The following is a 26171-nucleotide window of genomic DNA, read 5'->3' on the forward strand; positions in this document are numbered from 1 at the left end:
TGACCTGTTAATGTTGCAGCCACTATGAATTAAAATAGTGGTATTTTTACTATTATAACTTGACTAATTTTTTATTTTAAAAATGTTTTAATTTTAAATGATGATTTTAGTTCTTCCTGCTGTTTGAATATTTTCAGCTATAGGCTTTGAATATTTCCTATATATATATTAGTTATTTCACTCTCAAATATTTAAAGAAAGGGAAAATTAGAGTGAAATTGAAATATTAGACATATTAGGTATTATTTCAGGTGTTACTTGATAAATTGCCCTGGCTACTATGATTCATTTTGCCATCATTATTGTCATTTTATACTTCTTGAGGTGTCATTATGAAACCATGAAAAATGATTATATAACATCTTTTCCTGATAATGATGATCCTGCATGACCAAGGGAAAAAACTAATAAAATTCTCCTGAGCACTATTTACTGTCACTTTACCTCTGTTCCTCATATTTTTTGAGTAGAGTTATTTTATAAAATATTGAAATCTCAAGTTCCTTGATCTGAGGGCAGAGGGTTCTTTTTTTTTTTTTTTTGGTCTGGATTCTTAACCTATAAGCTTAACTAGTAACTTCAAATAGTTCAGTAACTCCAGACTAGAAAATTTTAAGTTGGCACATAAAGATATTCATGTATATATTATTTTAGTGCAATTCCCATTAATGGGGTTGTTAAAGGAAAATTATTTAAATTGGGTGCATTATTTATAAACTGTGTAACACTAGCAGAAGTTCAGAATTATTTAGGCTCCATATAAATTACGTGTCCTCTCTTATTCACTCAATTTTTCTTTAGAAAGAACATTTGACTATGTTCTTTAGAAAGGACATAAGAATAATTGGTCCTTTTTATTCATTATATTTAAGCCCATTTATACTTTATAGAACAATTTTACTGTGACTCACAAAGCTACTTACAAGGAAATTTAAAACGAATAACCATGCAGAATGACTTTTTCCTTTTCCTCTCCATTGCACATAGCTGATTGTATAGCAAATTATAACAACCAACTGGATAACAAACAAACAAATCTGATGCTCCCTGAGTCAACTGTTTATGGTGATGTGGACCTTAGTAACAAAATCAATGAGATGAAAACCTTCAATAGCCCAAATCTGAAGGATGGGCGTTTTGTCAATCCATCAGGGCAGCCCACCCCTTACGCCACCACCCAGCTCATCCAGTCAAACCTCAGCAACAACATGAACAATGGCAGTGGGGACTCCAGCGAGAAGCACTGGAAACCATCCGGACAGCAGAAACAAGAAGTGGCGCCAATTCAGTATAACATCATGGAGCAAAACAAACTGAACAAAGGTGAAGAGCCTTGCCTTTATTCCCATCCTTTTCTGTATTGGCGTCCTTAACCCTTCAGCACTACATGCCGAAGCTTGTCTGGAACTAGCGTGTGAAATCTTTCTTTGGTCACTAAGGTTTTCTTATTTCTTTGGTTTCAAAATTTCCAGTGTCAAAAAGTTAATTAGCACAACAATAACCTTGGAATATTGATTTTATAATAATATATAAGTATTTTCAAATGGCTTGAGATTAATTTAAATTTAATCGTAGGTGAGGGATTGCTCAGGACAGGCAATCTTTTATTCATAAGGCAGATGTACAACCATCACAATACCTCACATTTTAAATAAATAGACTCTCCCATTCTTTCCACTCAAGAATGGAAGATAATTGCTTCTACATGGTCATATAAACGAATGGCTTTTTTATCAAACTGAAGAAAAATAATTAAATTAAACTTGAACTGGAGAAGTGGTTCAATCTGTTATATTTCTCCTACCTCATGTGGTTACTGAGACTGCTGCAATGTATGATTTCAGAACCTAAATTTCTTTGGGTAGCCTGATTTGAAGTCTGTCATGATAGAACTTAAAATAAATTCTTAGTGTTAGCTTGTTGCAGCAGAATAATATTTTATGACCTGAAGGAAATGTTTCTCTGTTACAGTATGGGTGAGTTGGAAGAGATAGGTATTTGATTTCTTTGTAGTCCCTCAGACTACTGCTTTAAAAACATGATTTGTAAAGTTAGACCTCTGGAAATAAAGGGATTGCTCCGATTTGAATAGGTCAGGGCAATTGTGTATGAGTGTCCAGGTAAAGGATACATTTAATTACAGATAATTGGAAACACAGATTTCTTTTTTTTTAGGTTTGAGTTGGGAACATCTTATTACAGTTGGAGACTGCAAAAAAGATAACTTAAGACAAACATTTCATTTAAGTTAGTGTTATATGTTTTAATTTAATAATACAGTTATCTTGCTTTTTTTTCCCAGTTTAAGGAAACATTTGATTGGTATAATAACCCAATTCAATAAACATTTATTTTTTAACCATTTTTTTCTCAAAGTATAGTTGATGTACACTATTATATAAATTACAGGTGTACAATATAGTCATTCACAATTTTTAATGGTTACACTCCATTTATAGTTATTATAAAATACTGGCTATTTTCCTTGTGTTGTACAATATGTCCTTGTAGCTTATTTTATAAATAATAGTTTGTAACTGTTAGTCCCCTACCCTTATATTGCCCCTTTCCCTTCCCTCTACCCACTGGTAACCACTAGTTTTTTCTCTATATCTGTGAGTCTGCTTCTTTTCTGTTATATTCACTAGCTTATTGCATTTTTTAGATTCCACATGTAAGTGATATCATACAATATTTGTCTTTCTCTGTGTGACTTATTTCACTTAGCATAATATATGAGTTCATGACAAAGGCTGACCAAGATGAATAGGAGAGTTTCTGTAATTGTAAAGTTTACAGTGGGAATTCAAACTATTGTCATATTATTCCTGTATAGTATATGGCTTTATTGTGGACTTTAGAAAGGTCTGACAGTCCTCTGTACAAACATTTCAGAGCTCTGATTTATTGTTTATACTGCTTATAAACAGACTTGCTATGTCAAACTATAATAAAGACACTGGAATGCAACTAGCCTGACAGATTATTACTCAGTACATTCCAGTGGTGAGTTTATCATTTGGATTTTCACCTCTGCCTAAGTAAGCAGAAGCATTTGTGGGAGACTGAGATACTTCATCTTCTTAACATGGATATATTTTTTATTAGATATAATCTTCCTGGCAAGTTTCAGTTTTATGTTTTATTTTATTTTTAATTTTTTTAAATGATTCACACACATGACATTTTCCCAATTTCTTGTTATTAAAATTATTTTGTTACTATATTTTTAAAGATAAGAAGTCAAGCAAATCTGATTTCTGCCTTAGCTAATTTATAAGTATTTTAAAAGAAGAAATAGTCCCTGGTAGGATTCATTCTGGTTCATGTGTAGAAGATGAGGCAATGAGTTTGTATTTTATAAATCTTAAAGGAGACATGTTTAAAGATCTTTATTTTTTCTTGACCTTTCATTCTGAACACTTACGTACATTTTAGCAGGTGATCAACATGATAGTTTGAAAGCTTAATCGTTAGTAAATGATTGAGGCACCAAAATAAATGTTTAATTTTTTTCCCATCTGAAATGTCTAGATTATCGAGCAAATGACACAATTCCTCCAACTATCCCATACAATCAATCATATGACCAGAATACAGGAGGATCCTACAATAGTTCAGACCGGGGCAGTAGTACATCTGGTAAGTAAGGGAAACCAAGGAGAAAGCCAATCTCTCCTTTAAAAGGATGGTACATTTCAATATTACAACTTGAATGCTAATGATCTGATATGTGTATATGACATGTCTAATCACTTTATATGATTTGAATCTTCCAGGGATGGGTCTTGTCTCTGCAATTTGAGGGACTGTTCACTCACTAAACCATTTTTTTTAACATCTTTATTGGAGTATAATTGCTTTACAATGGTGTGTTAGTTTCTGCTGTGTAACAAAGTGAATCAGCTATACATATACATATATCCCCATATCTCCTCCCTCTTGCGTCTTCCTCCCACTCTCCCTATCCCACCCCTCTAGGTGGTCACAAAACACCGAGCTGATCTCCCTGTGCTACCATTTTTTATGTTCTATTTGGTAACAAAGATTGAGGCTCCTATTTTCCTCCTTGTTAAAAGCCTTTATTAAAGCCAGAAGCATGACTTAATCTTTAAAGGCAGTTAAAACTTTTTTCCATCTCAGCAAAAATATAACTTAAAAATGTTGCACATATAGTTAATCTGCTAAATATGTTACCATTTGAAGGAAGGCTATTAAAGCATATAAAATTTGAGTACACTTGAGTAGAATCAAAAACCTAAGCGATAATATCTTGAGATTTAGGTACAGTTGGAACCTGCCTCAGTTTATAATCTCTCTACTATCCCTCACTCAGTTCTTGCTCTAAAACCTCGTAAAGCAACTTCCCAACTTCAGTCTTTAAGTGCCTCAGAAGCCACATTGAAGCCTCTTCCCTGTGGTCTTCATGCTGTTGCAGCTGTTTGCCAGCTGTTTTCCTGATAGGGGTTGCAGATGTGAGCTTGCTGGTACTTAAGTCCTGTTTTTCTAATTAAAGACGGTTCATTATTAGAACTAACATGTGGCACCACAACAAGTCATACCACAATGAGAACAAAACCAATTGATCTTGACTCTAGTTTGTTTCTCCAGGAGAGGGTAGAAATATTACTTCCTAGCAACTGGATTAAAGTTGCTGGTAGGTGCTTTTAGCCAAATGTCTCTAACTCTCTTCTGTAATGGATATGATATTTGCATTTTATCATCTTCCCTTGACTAAGGCATGCTGATTTTGCATTTTCTAGGCTGTGTTTTATCACTGATTGAAATTGTTTCTATTTGAATTAAGGATCTTAGAAATAGCTCCTATTCCTTTCTAGATCTACTCTTGTTCTACTATATATGGTTTGATTTTTTTTTTAACAATCAAATCTTATCAAACAACTTTTTTTTCTTTTTCAAAGTAAGTAAACCCTAAATTAAGAGAAAATTTTCAAGGATGTACTCTTGGGAAAAGTATATAAAATATTTTCGTATTTGATATCTCATGCCATTTCTTCTTTGAATTCTTAGCCACTTAAAGAGAAAAACATGTCTTAATGGAAAAACAATGATTCTAGGTTGTTAATATTCAATTGACTTTCTTCATCCCTCAGCTCAGATACATATGTGGTAAAAAGATACAAAGATGTGAAATCTGATGGTAATTAGGGGAGAGAATGAAGCAATTAAGTGTAGGAGAGACTTGTGATGTTAGGCCTTTCAGGACAGATGGGTTTGTTACAGTAGATGTATGCCAGGAAATCAAGAGGAAGGTATTGGGGATAGTCAACTCCACAATACATGCATAGCCATTCCAATACAGGACAACTGAGTGGAGGAAGAGAGAATGGAGACACATAAGAAGAAGCCTGGCAGTCATAATTTATGAATAACAGCATGTCCCTCAGCCCACACTTGGTGCAGTAACGTACCAGTGCAAGAACATCTGGCTTAATAAACACTGCCATTTGCAAATTTTCAAGTGACTTAAAAAAAAATAAGGGTCATTGAATATACTCAGACTTGTCTCATGTACCATGTAACTTGGAGCTGTTTCAGAAAGGTTTAAAAAAAAAGATCAAGACAATTCACTGAATTTAAGGGATCATATGAGAAAAATAATTATAGACTCATTGTCTATAATTTACATAAGAATCTAAAATGTATCATATCGGAGGAAGAGGATAACGACCATTTTATCCCCAAATATCTTTTGACCTAAAGTTATTTTAGAATGAATATACCAAAATGTGCAGCTACCTATGTTTAAAGAATATGCCAAATCTAATATCAGAATTTGGGGAACTTGAATAATTGAGCTATTCTGAACTTCTAAGAATGTTCAAGCAACATTATTTCACTCTAAGCCATAAATTTATAGAAACAGTGGCTAAAAACATTTCTGTTCCTTTTTAAAAATCATTTTTCTGCTTCTTTTGTTGTTAGATATATTAGTTCTTCCAGCAATTATTTTCATCTGCACCTGCCTTTCTGATGAAAACGAGTAATTTCATTGTGCCTAAAACACTTCAATGGACAAGTACAAATTATATATACTCAGTGATTTAATGCAACAGTGGAAATGTAATAGATCGTATCTGTATCATATTGTATTTTAGGTTCCAGCAATTAAATAATAGAAAGGCAATTCAGAAAATATGTCTTCAGCTCATTTGTTTTAGATGATAATCCATAATGCAATTAATTGCTGTAAGAAGATCACTATTAATGATATGACTTGTAAAATTCATTTATGATTTTATTGCTTTTTCCCTATTTATTTTGCAGTTAAACTTGGCAATATTCTGCGTCTTCTGTCGTACAAAGTGCTGTTTAAAATTAATGAAGAAGAGTGTGTTTATCTCTCTCAATATATGAATCATAAGATCATATTTACAGAAAATAATTAACCTGTGGATAATAGAAAAGATTTAAAGTCCAGAAGTGAAAGACTTGCATTTTATTTCTTTTCAAGGGAGTCAAGGGCACAAGAAAGGGGCACGGACACCCAAGGTACCAAAACAAGGTGGCATGAACTGGGCAGACCTGCTTCCTCCTCCCCCAGTGCATCCTCCCCCTCAGAGCACTAGTGAAGAGTACAGTATTTCTGTAGATGAAAGGTAAGAGGGATTTTAGAACAGAGGTAAGTGGAATAATATGATTCCTTAAACCCATGTTAAGTCATCGTTAAACTCGATCACCAAGGGAGACTGACTCCTAGGGTCCATGAACATCTGTTTCTGAATAAAACATTTGTCTCTGAGCTGTTGTTAGCTCAGCACAACTTAAAAACCCTCCTCAGTGTTGCCAAAAAAAGGAATTTGCATCTTGGAAGCTTCTTTTGGAACTAAGAATCATGAATCATGAATACACACACACACACACACACACTTACATCTATACACACACATAGTTTACATATTTATATTTACAAATATTTTACATCGTATACACATAGTTTACATATATGATCATGATTATATATGAATTTATATGAGATCACATATATATCGCTCTCTGTATATGATTTTGTATTTTTCAAATATCAGAACTTCTGTTGCACATCTCTAAATTTTCATAAAATAATTGTATGGATTTATACCACAGCCACAGTATCCTGAAAACTGTTTGTTCTTAGATATTATCACATTCTGCTGAACACTGTAGAAATTTAAACTTACTGAATTGTCTCTCTCAGGGATTTAACAAGTGTAAATAATCCACACGACAGCAATTAGGAAGTTAGCGTGCTTCTTCCTCACTCCAGATTCTGGTAGAACTGGACATGGTCCAACCCAGCAAAACAAAACAGCTTCACTAGTGTGATCAATGGAAAATTAACACAAAAAATACAAATCGACCTGAAAATACATTCTTTTTAATGACTATTATAGAAATGAAGACATTTTTCTTTCATTCTCCACAAAAAAACAAAACAAAACAAAAAACAGTTTTACAGTTCCAACTATGCCAAGAAACAAAGTCTCTGTACTTTAATTTTCCAATCACTGAATTAGCAAGTAGTGCGCCATTGCTCCTAGGAGAAATGCAGGGTTAGGTTCCTGCAAGCCTCTGGTCACAACATTTTTGTCAGTCCATCCATACATAACCTTGTTTTATGTGTGTTTCTGTTTAAAGACACCCTATTTAATATGTATTGTTGATTCATTAACACTGAATTCACAGCCAACAGCACTGTCATATCTAATACACACATTTTCTCCATTAAGGCACATCACAGCCTTCTTGCCCTTGGGAACCCTAGACAGCCCTAAAGCACTACACTTGGGGGTCATATTAAGCAGGGGACTCACCAACATAAAGCAAAAAAAAAAGAAAAAAAACAAAGAGAGAGAGCGAACAACATGGCACTACAGGCCATGAAAAGGAGCTGAAACAAGAAGGTGGAGTGTTGTCTTGTTTGACCTCAGCTAGGAATGTATGCATCCGGTGACTCAAATTTTTTGCTTCTCTGCACATATCCACGAATGACCACAAAAGTGCTATGGGTATTGACTTTGGGTTACAACTTTTTTTTTAGCAAGTAGGTGAATCTGCAAATATGGAATGTGCAAATAACCAGGATTGGCTGTATTTTTAAACATTCATTTCCTAGGCTATATTAACAACATTCATTACTATTTTAGCCCACCAAAAATAGGAATAAAATGAAATAAGTCGATATAGTTTAACAAAAAAAAAAAAAACAATGGAGGCAACTGTGCCCCAAAGAGAAAGGCTGATTCTAACTGAGAAGAATGAAGCTTTCCTGATTTGCTGCTTTTGTTTTTGAGCTTAACAAATGAGAAGTTTCTCAATCAAGAGGAGGGGGTTTTGGGACATTGAGACCACAGAGTGATGTGGACTAACATGAGAACTAATATGAAACACATGGTAGAGAGTGAGAGGAAGCTGGGAAGGCAAGTGTAAGCCAGATTATACAGGTACTTGAATGCCTTGTTTAGGTCCTCGTATTTTATTCTCTAGGCAGTTAAAGAGCCATTTATTACTTTAAAGCAGGTGAATAACCAGAGAGTGATGCATATTATAATAAAGTAATCTTGGAAGCAATGTGAGGATGGAGAAAAAGGAATAGATTTTAGAGATATTTTTAGAAGTCGAATAGAAATGAACTGGGAAACAGTTTGAGGTAGAAGAGAGAGAGAAATGTCAGGATGAATACAAGATACCTAGGAAACACAGGAAAAAGTGTCCAAGAGGAAGGTGGTAGGATTAGTTCAGTAAAAGAAGATACAAAGAAATCATGTTATATGAGCATCAACTTTCCTGAGTTCTGGTAAACAAGGCAGGTGGTGGAGAATGAACAAGAGAGAGGGGTAACAAGAACACAATTTGTATAATGCATTAAGTTACTTCCCTTCTAATTAATAACCATATGCCCTGAGGTAAAAGAGAAAGTCATGAATGTTCCCCAGATCCATTTAGAGCTTCCTACACAGCTCTAGCAGAGAAGTAGAGGGACATTTTATTGTTTATTGACTATTTTATTTATTGTGTTTTTCTTTCAGCATCCTAAATGCAAGCCATGTACTTTACAAAGTACTATGTACTTTATTTTGTGCTCAACTGAAGAAATAGTGATCTATTATAATTTTAGAGGAAAAGTGGGTTATATTGGACTAATAATTTGATCTCCAATGTACCTCCCTCTGAAGGGATTTTCAAGAGTAATTTTTCACAGAGGTTAGCATATCATCTTTGGATTATTTGCAAGACCGTCCTTGAGTCATCCTTTAGAGATCATGTTGAGTTGAAGGGATAGAATATATCAAACACTTCTGGGGTTTACTAAATTAAACTATGTTAAATAGATTTCTTTATTGCATGACTTCTCAGAGCCTGTAATGAGCCAATTAAATTGTAATCCCTCAGAGAAAAAAATGTTATATATAGCAATTCACACACATTTATGACAGGGAACTATTTTTTTTAAACAATACCTTCTTAAGGTGGCCAGAAGATTCAGATTTCAAAAGCAATTCAAAGTTGATACTTCACTAACTATACAAATAGTTTATTTGAATAACCTGAAGTCAATCTAAGTGTGCTTATGATTTGTTTTAGCTATGACCAAGAAATGCCGTGTCCCGTGCCACCAGCCAGGATGTATTTGCAACAAGGAGAACTAGAAGAGGAGGAAGATGAGCGAGGCCCCACCCCCCCTGTGCGGGGAGCAGCTTCTTCTCCAGCTGCCGTGTCTTACAGCCATCAGTCCACTGCCACTCTGACCCCCTCTCCACAGGAAGAACTCCAGCCCATGTTACAGGATTGTCCAGAGGAGATCGGCCACATGCAGCACCAACCCGACAGGAGGTACGTTGTTACCAGTCTTTACTGACAAATCAGATCATTTCCACTCCTAAGTGGCATTTCCAGAATGCTATTACATGAAGCAATTTTCAGGTCACATGGGGCTTTTTTCCAGTATCATCACACAGTATGCCTTGGTAATTAGCATATCAAGTAATATTGTTGATCAGAACATTAGATTAATTGATCCCAGTGAACTTGCAACCATAAAATAATGTGCCTTAATTCTCACCCACTTATGATAATTGCATTCATAAACACATGGAGATCATGTAGTAAATATATGGGTTGCTAATCTTGTAACATTTTATTGATGATGGGTGATTTTGTATTTTAGTTTTCTTTATGCATGGGCCTGTCACTTCTTTAGTCTGTGAAGAATAGATTTTTCTCCTTTTATTTTTATTTTTTTAACAACTTTTTTTTTTTTTTGGCTGCGTAGGGTCTTCCTTGCAGCGCGCGGGCTTCCCTCTAGTTGTGATGTGCGGGTTTTCTCTTCTCTAGTTGTGGCGCGTGGGCTCCAGGGCACGTGGGCTCTGTAGTTTGCGGCATGCAGGCTCTCTAGTTGAGACGCACCAGCTCAGTAGTTGTGGCACACAGGCTTAGTTGCCCCGAGGCATGTGGGATCTTAGTTCCCCAACCAGGGATCGAACCCTCATCCCCTGCATTGGAAGGTAGATTCTTTACCACTGGACCACCAGGGAAGTCCCTTTCCTGTCTTTTAAAATTAAGTCTGCAGAATGATTTGTCCTTTCATAGCTGTAATGTTACAGAAGAATGAATTTGGTATATTCATTTTGTGTTGACTCAGGTACCTTTATTTTGATTGAATGTTAGGTTGCAGTCCTTTTGTCCAAGCTACTTAGTAGTGTGTTTGTGTGTGTGTGTGTGTGTGCATGTGTGTGTCTTAGACTTTCTTTAACCTATATGTTCAGCATTGCTAACCAGTACATTTTTGTTTTGCACAAATCCTTCACTTGGCATTTCTACCACATAAAAGCTGTTACTGCATCATGTCAGCACTTCTCTCATTATTGATGATTTTGTTTGTACTATTTTATTGCCCTTGACACATCACATATATATTACTTTCTGTATTCCTAATATCATTTGAAACTGAGTGTATTATTTGCCCCAGAAGATCTCCTTCAATATTCTTGAATGAATAACAAATTCTGGTTTATGCTGCTTGAATTCTGTAGGTTAAAATAGAACTTGCAGTGTTTATTAACTATTCTATGAGTAAGAGGTTATTACCAAATTTAACTCATATACTCTCTAAAATGAAGGAAGTAGTTAAATTTTCTTCTGTGTGACAAGGGGAAAGTTGGATTGCCAGACATTTAACTTTAGTATTATTAACCCATGGAACTTCATGAAGATTGAGAATAAATAAGGCATCTCTTTTCCCTATTAAGGTCACAACCATCTCTGCCACTCTTATTTGGAGAAAATGAGATGCTAATAGAGGCTGTTAGCTCTGAAATACCTCAACATTCTTTTCTCATTCTTTCAAATTACCTATTTCCTCACCATCCTCCTCTGTGTTACAAGTGGTACACCCAGTATCTTCTTCCTGGCCAGCTCTTCTTTTGTGTTCCTTATGTCATCCTCTTCACCTTTCTTGATCATGATCAAAAAGCAGCTTATCTATCTTGACTTTTCAGCCTCTTTCTCTTCATTCAATCCTTTCTCTTCACTGTTAACCCTACTGCTTTTTTTTTTTATTGGAGTATAATTGCTTTACAGTGTTGTGTTAGTTTCTGCTGTACAATGCAGTGAATCAGCTATATGTTTACATATACCCCCTCCCTCTTGGACCTCCCTCCCACCCACCCTCCCATCCCACCCATCTAGGTCATCACAGAGCACCGAGCTGAGCTTCCTGTGCTTTATAGCACGTTACCGCTAGCTATCTATTTTACACATAGTAGTGTATATACCTTACTACTTTTTAAACTTTCCTTAGCCTCCCCTTCCAGTTATCCTGCTCTTTTTCTCTCCTACTCTGTAGGATTCTTTAATCATTTCTACCTTCCTAATTCTTTTTCACACCTCAGCCCTCTGTATGCTGGCTTATACCATTTTGCTTCCATCAGGCTTCGGAAGGTAACCACTTAATCGTCAGTCTAAAGGCTTCTCCGTCTTTATTACACTTAACGCTTTCTGCAGTGATAACAATTTTCTGATTTCTTGTGAGAATTAAATGAAATCATGTATATAAAGTATCTAAAGCAGGGTAAGTATTCAACAAGTATTAGTTCCCTACTGTCCTCACCCTTGTGCTATCATCCTTACACTTGGTTCAAGTATTACTTATATGCTGACGGCTTTTGCATTGATTTAGCCAGCCCACCCCTTTTTCTTGGGCACTACCATGATATTTTCACTTGGACATCTCCGACTACACATGTCTGAAATCAAATTCTTTTTCTTTGCACTTGACCTTTCAAACTTGTTCCTTTTCCTCCTTTATTGGCTATCTTGTTTAGAATCATTAATCCTTATTTATTTGACCAACATATTAAAAATAAAAGAGCCAAGGGAATAGGCAAAAAAATCACAAAAATTGTGATTTTGAAATCAGTGTAATTATCTTATAGTTTGATTTCTTCTGTTATCTTCCTACCATTCCCCAAAGTAAGTTATTCACCAGGTCCCTTCTTTTTTAACTCCAAAATATCTCTTGATTTTGTTCCTATGTTTCCATTCCTAGAATCCCAGGGCAGGCCCTCAGTCCCTGTCTCTTGAAATACTGCTACCTCCTTGACCTGATCACCACTTTTCTTCTCTCTCCCCTTTTGTGTCCACTCTCCACATTATCTTACTTTACCCCCCGGTCTGGTAATATTACTCCCCATTCAGAGTCAGCTCTTACTGTTTAGCCCAGTAATCAAAGCCTTTTACAATCCTTTTTCCTTTACTTACCTCTTCCCTCCCAACCCCTCCACACACCCTCTTTTCTAATTAGTCTGTTTGAAATTCCCTGTTGTCTTAAACTCACCAACATCCAATCAGCAATGCCACTCACTAAGCACATGCGTCTTGGCACGTGCTGTTTCTTTGATTGCCTGGCGAACATCTTTCTTCTCATCTTTCCAAGTCCTGTTTAAATGCACCACCTGTGCAACTTTCTTCTTATTGCCTGGCAAAAATCAACTAATCTTTCTCTTTACTCTTTACAATGGTCTGTTCACAGCTCTGCTGCCACGCTAATCAGGTTTTCATGTTGCATTAGCATTGGCTGTTTGCATCTCTGTTTCCCTATTTAAATTAAAAGCTCTTTGAGAGCAGAGCTCAGGTCCTACTCACGTCATTGAGTTCCACAAAGCCTTCTTCAGTAAGTATCTGATAAATGGAATCTGATACTAGAGGAGTTGACTTACTCCCTGCTGTTTTGGGGGGTGGGGGTGAACTCAAAGTGAACAGGTATAATTGGGAAATGCACTGGGTATCTGCACTCAAAATCCTCTTTGACTACATTCAGCCTTTTTTTAAAAGGTACGACTTTCAGTCTATGAAGGTACAATATTAATAACACTGGGCATTAATATGAACTAGATGAAAGCTGATTAAACAAAAACCTATTACTGCTTTTTTATGCTGAAGGTATATTCTACATGTTTACCATAGAAATTTTTGAAAATACAGATAAACAAAATGAAAATACAAAAGTACCAATGATCTATGTTGTCAGAAATTGTCACCATTAAGAGCTCAGTAACGATCTTTTCCATCCTTCGTCTCTACGTGTACTCACACTGCTTTGAATTTGTGATATGCCAATATAATTTTATAAGGTATTTTTTTCACTGAACAGTGAATTTTTCCATGCCAATTACAGTTTAGATACTCACGTTAAACAAATGTATACTGTGACTTATTTAAACAATTCCTTAATATTGGGCATTTAAGTCATGTCTACCTTTTTGATACTATATATAATGCTGTAATTCCCATCTCTAAGTCTTTGAGTCAAGCCTCTTCTCAAACCTTTAACCTATTTGGATGCCTACCCCATCAGTAGATGACTTCTGTTTCTCATCATCCTGCCACTCCCCTAATGATGCGCTCATTAAAGATAGACAGGTATTTCTCTACAGATTTCATTCTAGAGAATCAGACCCTTATATCCAAGGACCTGTTCCTGCAGATTTTTACTGCTTGAATATCTCTCAGAGCAATACATGTATCTCCAGCCATAAAGGCACTTCCCTACTTCCTACAGCCATTTTCTCTTGCCTGTATTACTACAATGGTCCATAAGTGGTCTTTGTTGCCTTTAGCCTTGCCCTTTCTTCAATCGAATCTTCTTGCTGCAGACTGTGCAGAGGCATTTTCCTAAAATGCGACACGGATCAAGTCTCTCCACTGCTTAAAATCTCTCAATGACTTCTCATTTCCCTTAGAATAAAGGCAAGATTCCTTAATGTAGCAATCCATGCCCTTTGTGACCTGACCCCTGCATGCCTTCCTTTGCCTACCCATTGCCACTCCCCTGCTCACTGCTCCTGTTGCCTTCACTCTTAAGTTTCTAACAGTTCCTGGAATGACCAGTGCTCTTGATCTTGGGTGACCTCAGCCTGCAGAGGCTTGAAGAAGGATTTCGGTTCCCCGGCCAGAGACTGAAGTCAGGCCGCAGCAGTGAGAACGCTGAATCCTAGCCACTAGACCACCAGGGACCAGTGGCCAGTGGCAAGGCCAGTGACAAATAAATTTCCACAAAGAGACAGAAAAGTAGTGAAACAAGTAAAGTGTTTATTAGGGGGAAAAAGAGTACGTGTGAATAGGCACACACAGGCGGGCTCAGAGAGAGAGTTGCACCCTCGTGGTAGTTTGAATCTCTTACATGGGGCATTTCTTCCGGGTTTCCTTTGGCCAATCATCTTGCTTTGCCTGGCTCTGAGTCAGTATTTGGTTTATTTCAGGGTCCTCCCATGTGTGCGTGCGCATCTCTTAGCCAAGATGGATTCCAGCGAAGAGGCCTGTGGGTAGGTTGACATCACTTACTATGGGGTGGCGCCCCCCTCCTTTTTTGTCCTTCAAGGAGCCTTTCTGTGTGTGTGTAGTCGGGAAGCTCTCCTTGACTTGGAGAATGAGGAATATGTGGTCTCTTTATCTCTCACCTGGGCAGGGCTCAGCTTCTCCTCCCTCCTGCTATTGTCTTCATCTTGGAGTATCTGTCCACAGGGGACAAACTCCAGGTGCTCAGCCTGGGGCCCATCTATCTCCTGCCTCACTCTCACCCACTTTGAGGTCTTACCACTTGCCTTCTCATCTTCCTGGGACACCATTATCCCTTCTCTTTTTTGGAGCTAACACTTACATATCCTTTAGATCCAAGATTAAATGGCAGATGCTCTCGTTAGAATCTTTCCCTGATGTCCCAGCTCTGAGATTGGAGCCAATTCTATGTGTTCCCACCTTGCCCTAGATATCTTCTGTCATGGAGCTTTGTGAATACTGCATTATCATTGCGTACTTAATTAATTATCTCCTCCACTAGACTATAAGTCCCTTCAGGCAAGGAACATATCTATTTTATTTAGCTGAATTTCTAGCATAGTCCCTAAGTTCCTGTTTCTATTGCTGCCTACAAACTACACTAAAGCATAATAACCTAAAACCATTTTGTTTTACTCACAATTCCATGAGTCAGGAATTCTGAAAGGATTCACCTGGGGGATTCATCGCCAACCCACATGGCTTCCTCTGGTCTTTGGGGCTGTGAGATCAACTTTGAAGTGAGTTTCTTCACTTATATGCCTGACGTTTCAGTGCTCCGTGACCTCTCTCTGTCTCCGCATGGAGTCTTATCCTCCAGGGGCTCTCCACCACAGCCCAGGCTTCTCATAACATGGCGATCTCAGCAGAGTGGCACTTCTTACATGGCAGGGAAAGGAAGTTGCCAGGCAGTTAAGAGCTACACTCAGAACTGGCACAGTCTCACTTCTGCCGCATTCTATGGTCAGAGCGGTCACAGGGTCCACCCAGATTCAGGAACTTATAACTAAACTCCTTCTCTCGATGGGGGGATGGCAAGTTCTCATCCCAGAAGAGCATTGTGGATGGAAGATATTGTTATGGACATCTTTGCAAAATACAGTCTTCCACGGACTGATACATAGTTAGCTTTATTAAGTATGAGTGTCTTAAAATTGAATCCTTCCATGTCTTAAAGTATAAACTGTAAACCATTCCCTAAGCCCTTGTCCTTGTGATCCCTTTGGTCTGAGAACCTAAAAGTTTCTTCACCATAGTTAGTACACAGTCAATGTTTAAAGAATGAATACATTTTTTACTTTTATGTTTATTGATTAGGGGCATTATAAACAGTGTAATGTATATGAATAAGAAATTACTGAGCTAAAACCATTATAACTTTGCAATATTTAATTAGATAAGTATTTCACACTTGCCTTATTATGGATATTGCAATTTTGACATTCTAATTAACTTCTGAGATATTCCATTTTTTGTCCAAAACTAGATAAACTAGATGACCAGCATAATAGGAATCTTTCTTCTCTCTTTTCAGACAATAACTATGAAAATAATAAAATTAAATGTATTTACATATACTGTTTTCAAAAGTGCCTGGTGCTATTGAGTTTACTGTAGTTGATATTTAGTGAAAAAAAACTCTTGAAAAGTAAAAGTAAATTTTATGTATGGAACAGGAAATTTATAGATATTTTATTACTATAGATGAACTGAGTATGATATAATTGGAAGGAAAAGAAAGAAGGCCAAGAAAACTTAAATATTTTGTCTGTTTACAAACCGGTTAATGATTAATTATACAAAGTACTGAAACTATACCAGTTTTAGAAAAAAATCTCAAAGGTATGTATTTTCCCCCTTCCATCTTTTGCCTGGTAAATGCTATGTGGTAAACTATATAAATACCTGCTTTCATAAATTAATGGAATTTTTCCCTTCTTCTCTTGAACATGCTTATGAAGGCATCATTTTTGCAGGAGCCTAGAGTGTTGTGATTCGCAGCCATATACTTGTACATTATTTCAGAAGACATTGAAACCCCTCAGGGGGAAAAATTGAGAAGGTTAAGGTTCATTTGTGGCAAGTCCCATTTGAGTGCAGCAACATCTTGAAATAGCTTTTTGTTTTCATATAGAATATATTACATATTTCAAACCGTACAGGTTTATCACACGTTCCCTGGGCTTGCCTTATTTACAGATGGTTTGAATAAATTTTTCTGTCTTTCCTCAGCATTTGCACAGGGTGGTAGTAGTTAAAAGCCAGCCCTCATTTAACATGAAGATGTGTTTGCTTCACAGAATGTGAATTATCCAAATACAACAATGCTAGTAGCATCCTTTCATTGTGAAGTTGGCTGTCTTACATCCCTTCATTGATGGTCAAAATAGTCCCTTTTGTGCTGAAAAGTCTTACATGTATTTAAAAAAGAAGTTTCTTGTATTTTGGATGTGCCTGCTGACAAAGACTGTAAATTGACTTTTAAGTATCGTATTTTATTGCAATCCAAATTAAATAAAGGTTTTCATCCTGGGTGTGTTACACACTCCATATTGAAACAATTATCCATCTTAATCTCTTAAATAACTTCAGCTTTGGCATATTCTTCGTGTTTCTTCTAGTGCCACACACAGATGCATTAGAAGCGACCCAGAAATGAAAAATAACACATTATACTGAAGAACTGTGTATGTGTATATATATATATATACACACAGTGTATATATATTACATATGTGTATGTGTGTATATTTGTGTGTAATAACACCATTCTTAGAGGAAAGGCCATGGCCTTGGAAATGGAATGTGGGATTCAATTCTAAATTTGATACATACTAGTTGTGGGGACTTTGGCAAGGTCCTTCATTTCAATGTCTCTGAATTTCAATCTCCTCATCTGTTAAAATAATAATAAAATAAGTACCCTGGAAAGTTGTTGAGAAAATTAAATGAGTTAACATTGTAAATACTTAGCTGCAAAGTAGGTGCTCAATAAATTAGTTAACTGTAGTATTTTAGTAATCATTCATTTTTAATGCTTTCCATTTGTGTTAATAAAACATGTTTATTGAAGTGTCTCAATTCATTGGGATAAAAAACACAACACTTTTTTCTTCAAACTGCCATGCCACCCTAACCACTGTGCTATATTGAACTTCTGTTTCCCTCTCTATAGCAGGTCCCTAAGTTAGATCTTGACCAGATCCTATATGGTTTTTTTTTGTTTGCTTTCTTTTAATTTAAGACCCGGTCCTGTTCATTTTAAAACCATAATCATGCATTTCCAGATTTTTTGCAGATGATTGCACATGCCTGTGGCCATGGTGGCATGGAGTAATGGGCGTGTTCTGTTTTAATCACTTCCTTCCTCGCTCTTCCCAGTGCATTCTCCCAAGTGCTAAGGCAAGGAAAAGGGCACATAAAAAGAGCAAAGTAGATGAGGATCTGGTCTTCTCTTCGGTTAGCCCGACGGACTGTTCTGTCTCATCTTGCTCTATGAGTATCACAAGAATGGTGAGGGAAGGGGGCTGGCACCAACTTCCGCCACTGATGAAGGACTCCATCCTGGACAGCATCGATAGGCATTTGTAGTCCTTGAACAATTTAGCCACATCTTCAGGTGGCCTACCAGTCAGTGGCATTCATGCCATATCTCTCCTAGTCTCCCAAGCCATAGGGTCACCAGATTACACTAGATGCTAATGTCACTTACCCTCCAACACTAGTGCTTAGGTTGGCAGGCTTATTTGGAATCTATCCTCTTCTCAGGAGTGCAGAATTTGAAGAGGTGTTGTCATGACTCCTCTTCCAAATGATATTCCCCTTATGTCATCTTTTTAACCTTGCTTAGAGAGCACTGGGACTGTTGAGCACATCGCTAAGTAGTCCTCCAAGTGGAAATCACTATATGTGTCCCTTTTTTCAGGCACTTTCCTAATTAGGAGTTAATCTCTTGGCATTCTCCAGCCTTGGGAATAGCTTATTTCCACAAACCTTGCTTTCCACTAATGTCCAAACGCTCTCTACCTTCTCAGTCATCTTATATTCACTGTGTGTGATGGTGTTGCAGGGTAGGAGAAGGACTGCTTTTCCCTGATGTTCCCCAGATCTGTGGAGAGATGATTGAAACCAGTTATTGGTGACTGTGAACTTAAATTGTAGGATACTGCTTTATTTTGTCCTGAGCTTTGGCCCTTAACTTCCAGAGCATCAAGAAAAATACCTGTAAGCATTCTGTTAAACAGGTGGAATAATGGTAAAAGCAATATACTTGCAAATAGCTAATAATCTTTATAAGTAAGTAATTTGGAAAAAAAACTGCTCTTGGCTCTTAGACCTTTTTAATAGACTAAAATCTAAAGGAAATTGTGTCATATGCTCAATGCATAATTTTTTAATCCTATAAAATTCTACTCTCTATAGTCAAAATGAATGAGTCCATTTGCTTTCAATGGTGGGAGTGGCAATGAAGGAAAGGGAAAGGAACATGTTTATATGTTTATACAGCAGCCTGTTTCAGGACTGGTGTCTGCTGTCTTTGGTCATAATAAGCTGTCAATAATATTCTATACACTTTAGGACACATACATAGGTGTCAATTTTGAAATAGGTATTACTTACCCCTGTTTTAACTGAACGTAATCCAAAAGATAAAAACATAAGGAGACTTATAGATAGATGAGTATATTTCTATTAAGCTTGAATCAAAAGGTAGCCCAGCGTGCTTAAAAGTACCTCTGGGTTTTTTTTGTTTTGTTTTTTTTTAAACATCTTTATTGAAGTATAATTGCTTCACAATGGTGTGTTAGTTTCTGCTTTATAACAAAGTGAATCAGCTACAGATATACATACGTTCCCATATCTCCTCCCTCCCGCATCTCCCTCCCTCCCACCCTCCCCATCCCACCCCCCCAGGCGGTCACAAAGCACCGTGCTGATCTCCCTATGCTATGCGGCTGCTTCCCACTAGCTATCTATTTTACATTTGTACCTCTGGTTTTGAGGTAAATTTCTTACAACTCAGAATAAAACCTACACATGCTCTGATTTCCAGTTGTTTTTCCTGAACAAATTAGCTCCACGGAAGCAAAGACTTGTGAATTTCTTGGTTAATTTATGCTTTTGTGTCCTAAGTAATGAGCTAAGCCATACCTGTTTATTCATTTTCCTGCAGACGGCAGCCGGTGAGCCCTCCTCCACCTCCACGGCCGATTTCCCCACCCCATACTTACGGCTACATTTCAGGACCCCTCGTCTCAGATATGGATACGGATGCGCCAGAAGAGGAAGAAGACGAAGCCGACATGGAAGTAGCCAAGATGCAGACCAGAAGGCTTTTGTTACGCGGGCTTGAGCAGACCCCTGCCTCCAGTGTCGGGGACCTGGAGAGCTCTGTCACTGGGTCCATGATCAATGGCTGGGGCTCAGCCTCAGAGGAGGACAACATTTCCAGCGGACGCTCCAGTGTTAGTTCTTCTGACGGCTCCTTTTTCACCGATGCCGATTTTGCCCAGGCGGTGGCAGCAGCAGCAGAGTACGCTGGTCTCAAAGTGGCGCGACGCCAAATGCAGGATGCTGCTGGTAAGTCGTCCGCTTTTCTCCAAGCTGGAAAAGAAAATTCGATGTGCATTTGTCAGTTGCTGATTATCTCCATAATCTTATGTCCTATATGAAATGCAACTATTATTACTCTTTTTTTTTTTTTTTTGGCTGCCTAAGGAAACCAAGGTCCAAGATGACGATGTAGCTTGCTTATTCCCTTTTTCATAGCAGGCTTTTAAAATCTTCTATTTTATTTTTATTTAATAAATCCTATGTAATGTGAGTGAAGCTACCTGAAAAGTCTTCATTTTTAAGATAGTCTTAGCAAATATATGTACAATTTCTTTTGGAATGTATATGGTCAATTAAATGAGGTTTGTGTTATATGGGTTTTTTTAAGATGTAAAAAGTCACCAAAATAAAATTCATTGAGGTAGTTCTCTCATCCCATTTAATTAGAAAGTGTCTAGGAGAAATAGATAAACGTCTGGAGGGGACACTCAACCATTGGAAACTGGGCTGTTTCTCCTTAACCCCCATTCTCTTCATGCCCTCTCAATTAGAACACTAATTTAATTGAGAAGATATAAAGATGTTTGTAATATACACACATTTCCAGGCATAGGTATGTTCCACACTTAAAGTATACATTGTTAATCTAATAATTTGGAGAGCAAGTTAATCCAAACGCTTATATTTTTTTTCCATCTATTTTCCCTTTTCATTGCCAGTAGCCTGTTTTTAATTACTATATATCCATTCTTATGTTTTAACCCATTTTTACTTATCTCCCACTCCCAACTCTGTTTAGAAAGTAAATTGTATGAGAAAGAAAAAAAATTAATTTAAATCATACATTTATCCCATGATTTTCATTTCTGTAGAATGGAATATGTACATATATACATTCATATACATGTTGAGTGTATGTGTATATTTCTGGTAACCAAGAAAATATGAATAGAATAAAAATAATGTGGAAAACAAGAAAGAGAGCTATTTCTGAGGAAGACTATCACAACAAATCAATAATTGCTATTTTGTTGTTTTATTTTTCTTAGTTTAATAAGTATCACATTGGTAGTTTTCCATGTTCTCTTCAGATATTGGATTGGTCATTATTTCTTACCAGTGTAGAATATATTCAGAGAAAATTTAACTCACATCATAAAGTTTTCTTTTCCTATATATTATTTATCAAGAATGTGTTGCAGGAAAAAAAGTGTCTAATATCTCTCAAACTATTATCATAGAATGCATACTTATTTCAGCCAGCCCTATACTTTATGATATTCAACCAAATTTCCTTTTTCTCCCCTAGTTGCTTCTGGGTATAATAAAATAAGTATGCAAACATATCTATCGTTCCTAATAAATAAATAACATTTAACTTTATATATAGCTTTTGTTTCTCCTTATTTTTTAATCTTCTGTAAAAATATATATATATAAGTGAAATTAAGCATCTCAAACTACTGCTTTCAGATTGCATTAAGCGTGTGTTTCAGTTCATTAACTCAACAAGACATAGAAATAATGTTGAAAATTCATCTGCGAATGACCTTATGCCTCAGGGTCTATGAGCGGTAGATGGCCTTACACAATAGAATGAGTAATGGGTTCAGTCTCAGCCCTAATTCTCTCTTTTCATGGATATGTAACTTTAATTGTAATAGTCTCCATCATAGCTAAAAAGAGTTTGGTTTAATATTTTATTGTACTGTAATTTAGTGGCTCTTCTGGTTTTCATTTGGTTCATAATTATAATGAACTAAACAGGCATTGGACTCTGCCTATTAAAATGTTCTTTTCAGGAAAGGGTGCTGCTTATCATATGACTTGAAGTTAATATGAATGAATAATCCAATCACATTGCTTCTCACTTGGCCGCATTAATGTCTTTTATTTAATATGCTTCCGTTAGCACATTTAAATGTGTTGATTTTACTATATGTGGCTTCTTCTGTTTATAGCCAAAACACATATTGTCTAGGTCTCTCTGAGGTTTCTTGTAGTACAACAGAAAGTTCCGTATTTGAATCTCTGGAATTTCAAGGAACCAAAATAACAAATGTCAAGTGTAAGGCCAATAGATCTCCACTGCCATTATGGATTAAATATTTTGTGCTGTTGTAATATGTCTCTGTAAGAAAAAGCCAGAGAATTGGAGAGCACCGCAGTGCACCATGTCTGATTAGCAGATTCATTGATCACCTGTGAATATTGTTCCTCTAAAATCAAATAACTGAAAACAACTACCTATACCATCACCAAAAAACATAAAAGTTTCTGGAGGGGTCACTTTAAATATCCATAGCCAGCAAATAAATATCTTGTGAGAGAAAAGGGGTGTGAGTAATTTTCGGCAGGTCTAAATATGTGAGCTAGCTTAATTCCAGGCCACCTTAAGAGAAAATACCTGAGAATGTATTAAGATACTAGAAATCTGTCTTCAAAGAATAGCACAAACATATTTGATTAAAATAAGGGATGTATTTTGCACTATTCATTCTTAGAACATGAATTTCTTAAGGGCTCTGGCTATTCCTTTTGAGAAAGCAACAGACATTGGATATATTATGTAAAAATTTAATTAACATTTTTGTTTAACCATAACACTTTAGTGAAGGTAGATGCAACAGTCAAAATGCTTTTCTTTAATAAATAGGTATCAGAATAAAAGTACCATGGTTTAAAAAAAAGAGCCCGAAAATGCTTTTAGGGTATTCTTTCCAGTGGATAGCTCAAGCAGAATAAGAAGAATCCTAGCAATCCTTGTTTGCTAGAATAGTTTATTTAAGCTTTTTTTTTAAAATTAGGGATGTTTCTAGTTTTAGTGTTTTATTTTGATTATTACTGTTAAATTAAATTAAACTTTATTGGTGAGTTTGGCTCTGATTTTTTTCCTCAGGCCGCCGACATTTTCATGCATCCCAGTGTCCTAGACCGACAAGTCCTGTTTCCACAGACAGCAACATGAGTGCTGCGGTAGTGCAGAAGGCCAGACCAGCCAAGAAACAAAAACAGCAGCCAGGACATCTGCGCAGAGAAGCCTACACAGATGGTAAGTCCATTGAAACGGATGGAAACATCTATGAATCTCTCCTCTTTACCCTGGCGCTCTAGGACTTGAAAATGCATCCACTGACATTAGAAATTACATTAAAAATTCATTAAACAGTAAGCCTCATATTACTTATAGGAATGATCGACTTCCATATCTTGTCAGGCATCTCAAGTCCCTGAAGTTTTCTAGTAAGTAGGTTATTTAAGAAACTAAAACAATGTATAATACTTTTAATATTCTTAAAAGGTTATTATATAGTCTTAAACAAATAGACATTATTGTAGTTGAAGTAGTGGCATAGGGTTAACCTTAATCAGATTCACTGATAACTCTTCTGAAATGTCCTCACTTTTTTTCCCGGGGAATTTTGCATTCAAATAGAAGACAATAAGCTCATCTGAACATAAATTCTAACTATAATGGTGTTATGAACAGTTAGTTTGTGCCCCAAAAGGCAAATCGAATCATCTTCCTTCATGCCTTCACGTACAGTATCCACTGTCGCTGAAGAAGTAAGGCTTGTATTCTCCAGGGAGCACAGGAGAATACCGCAAACATTGTGATGTTGTCTAGAGAAAGCCTTTAATGAAAGTGCCTCAGGTGGCCCGACATTTATTAAACTGCCACCTTCTCGTTTTATAAAACAACCCCAAGGGCTTGGTTGGAAATTCATGTAAGATAAATTCTCTCAGACTCACCCATCTTGTCAAGTTTGCTGAATCTGCTAAAGGGTTGGGGGGAGAAGATTGTCACAGGTGCTGTTCCCCACCTCCTGGTCCTCTCAACCACAACCTGATAGAACCTTCATTACCAGTCAGCAATGTTTCACAAAGGGCATCATTTTCCATTACCATATGAAAGACTAATGTTATAGATCCTTATCCAAGGTTACAAGGAAGGTTTTCTGAGGCACTTCTCTGATTCCTGCCACTTGATAGAAAAAATTTAATACAAAGCTCACAGCATGATGAGCACAAGTAATTTTGCAATGAGTGGCTGTCCATGCTATTATCTGTACTTTATTCGGAGTATTTTCTCTCACTAGCATCTATCTGATATTAGACTACATTAAATACTGGCATGATACAGCGCACCTGGGCCTCCTGGATCCTGCCCAGGACTCTTCTGTCAGCGAAACTGAGCTGTCAGAATAGTATCTGGTTTTGAAGGGTTATTATAGTGGCTTTGTGCATGTTTCCCTCTGTGAAGGGACAAACACTAGGTGTAAATCCCCAAACTCTATTGGCAGTTTTACATTTATGGGATCCCTATAATGGCATTTTACAAGTTTTATAGCTCTTCTATGAGTTTTTTTTTTTTAATTTTTATTTATTTATTTATTTATTTATGGCTGTGTTGGGTCTTCGTTTCTGGGCGAGGGCTTTCTTTAGTTGCAGCAAGTGGGGGCCACTCTTCACCGCGGTGCGCGGGCCTCTCACTATCGCGGCCTCTCTTGCTGCGGAGCACAGGCTCCAGACGCGCAGGCTCAGTAATTGTGGCTCACGGACCCAGCTGCTCCGCGGCATGTGGGATCTTCCCAGACCAGGGCTCGAACCCGTGTCCCCTGCATTGGCAGGCAGATTCTCAACCACTGCGCCACCAGGGAAGCCTCTTCTATCAGTTTTTATTATCTAGAAGAGAGTGCTTCTAACAGAAAACTGGTCAAACATCAAACCTTGATGTAAATACATCTAGGTTGAATACATCAGGGAAAAAATCTGGCCTAAAGGTTTGTGTAGCTCTTTCTACCTCTTATTTATACTTGTTTTGAGGGGCTTCTGGCATTGAGTGATGCTTTTTAAAATGCTTTAAAACTAACACAGTATTGTGAAGAAATTATACTCCAATAAAAAAAATGCTTTAAATAATGTAAACATGTCAGTTAAAGGGCATAGTGTTGCAGTTACAAATTACACTGTGCTTGAAAATTGTGATCTATATTTATTGCCCCACGTTCTGTAGTACTTATTTCAGTGTGTTTAATAATTAAATATAACTTCTAACTAATCCCTGAATAACAGCTATTAAATTGAATGATGAAGCAACAAAGTTATTTTTTAAGTTAATTTCAGAAATACCAAAGAAATATGTTAAAATATTTGAAAGCGAAAAAGTTAATAAGGAATAGTATTTAAATTTCTAAATGTTCATTTCACAAGTGATTATGCAGAGTAGTCATAATATATACCACAATGTAGAAGCCAGTAATTATTTTCTCTAAGTCACAAAAATAGACAAAATTGAGATACAACTAAAGCTGTTTTTTAAATACTAGCTTTACCTTCCTTTTAGCATTTTGATAACCAACTGTCTTTTAGTTATGTTTACTGTACTAACAAGTCTTGAATTTAATTCTGGATGCTTTCTGATTCGGTAACGAAAAAAATAACAAAGCTCTGTGTTATTTTATACATTTCCATAATGCATATTGATGAACCAAAATCATTTAAGTGCAGATACTTCTTAATGCACCAAATAAAAGAAATGCACATACTCTTGATAGTAGTGATTATAGCATGGAAACAAACATCATTTTATCAGAAATCATTTTCTCAATTTTTGAAAAAAATATTTACAGTCCATTCATGAAGAAACTCAATTGCAGATACAATTTGTACAGTTATTAAAAGAAAGAGAGAGAGGAAAGGGAAAGAAAGAATTTAAAGAGCTGCCAATTGTGAAAATGAGAATTAAATATATTAGTAAGACCTGGAGGGTTTTTTCATTT

The 26171-nt window shown here is 36.5% G+C and overlaps 1 protein-coding gene across 1 annotated transcript in view; it reads left to right on the forward strand.

Annotated features, from left to right (window-relative positions):
• Positions 1-26171, forward strand: part of ROBO1 (roundabout guidance receptor 1) — a 389736-nt gene that overhangs the window by 348219 nt on the left and 15346 nt on the right. The window contains exons 21-26 of the mRNA XM_007164102.3: positions 988-1323; positions 3535-3642; positions 6476-6620; positions 9586-9834; positions 20009-20415; positions 23288-23440. Of these exons, the coding sequence (XP_007164164.2) occupies positions 988-1323; positions 3535-3642; positions 6476-6620; positions 9586-9834; positions 20009-20415; positions 23288-23440 (1398 nt within the window). The remainder of the gene's footprint in view (positions 1-987; positions 1324-3534; positions 3643-6475; positions 6621-9585; positions 9835-20008; positions 20416-23287; positions 23441-26171) is intronic.

The sequence above is a fragment of the Balaenoptera acutorostrata genome, chromosome 4 (assembly GCF_949987535.1).
Source record: "Balaenoptera acutorostrata chromosome 4, mBalAcu1.1, whole genome shotgun sequence".
NCBI classification, from domain to species: Eukaryota; Metazoa; Chordata; class Mammalia; order Artiodactyla; family Balaenopteridae; genus Balaenoptera; species Balaenoptera acutorostrata.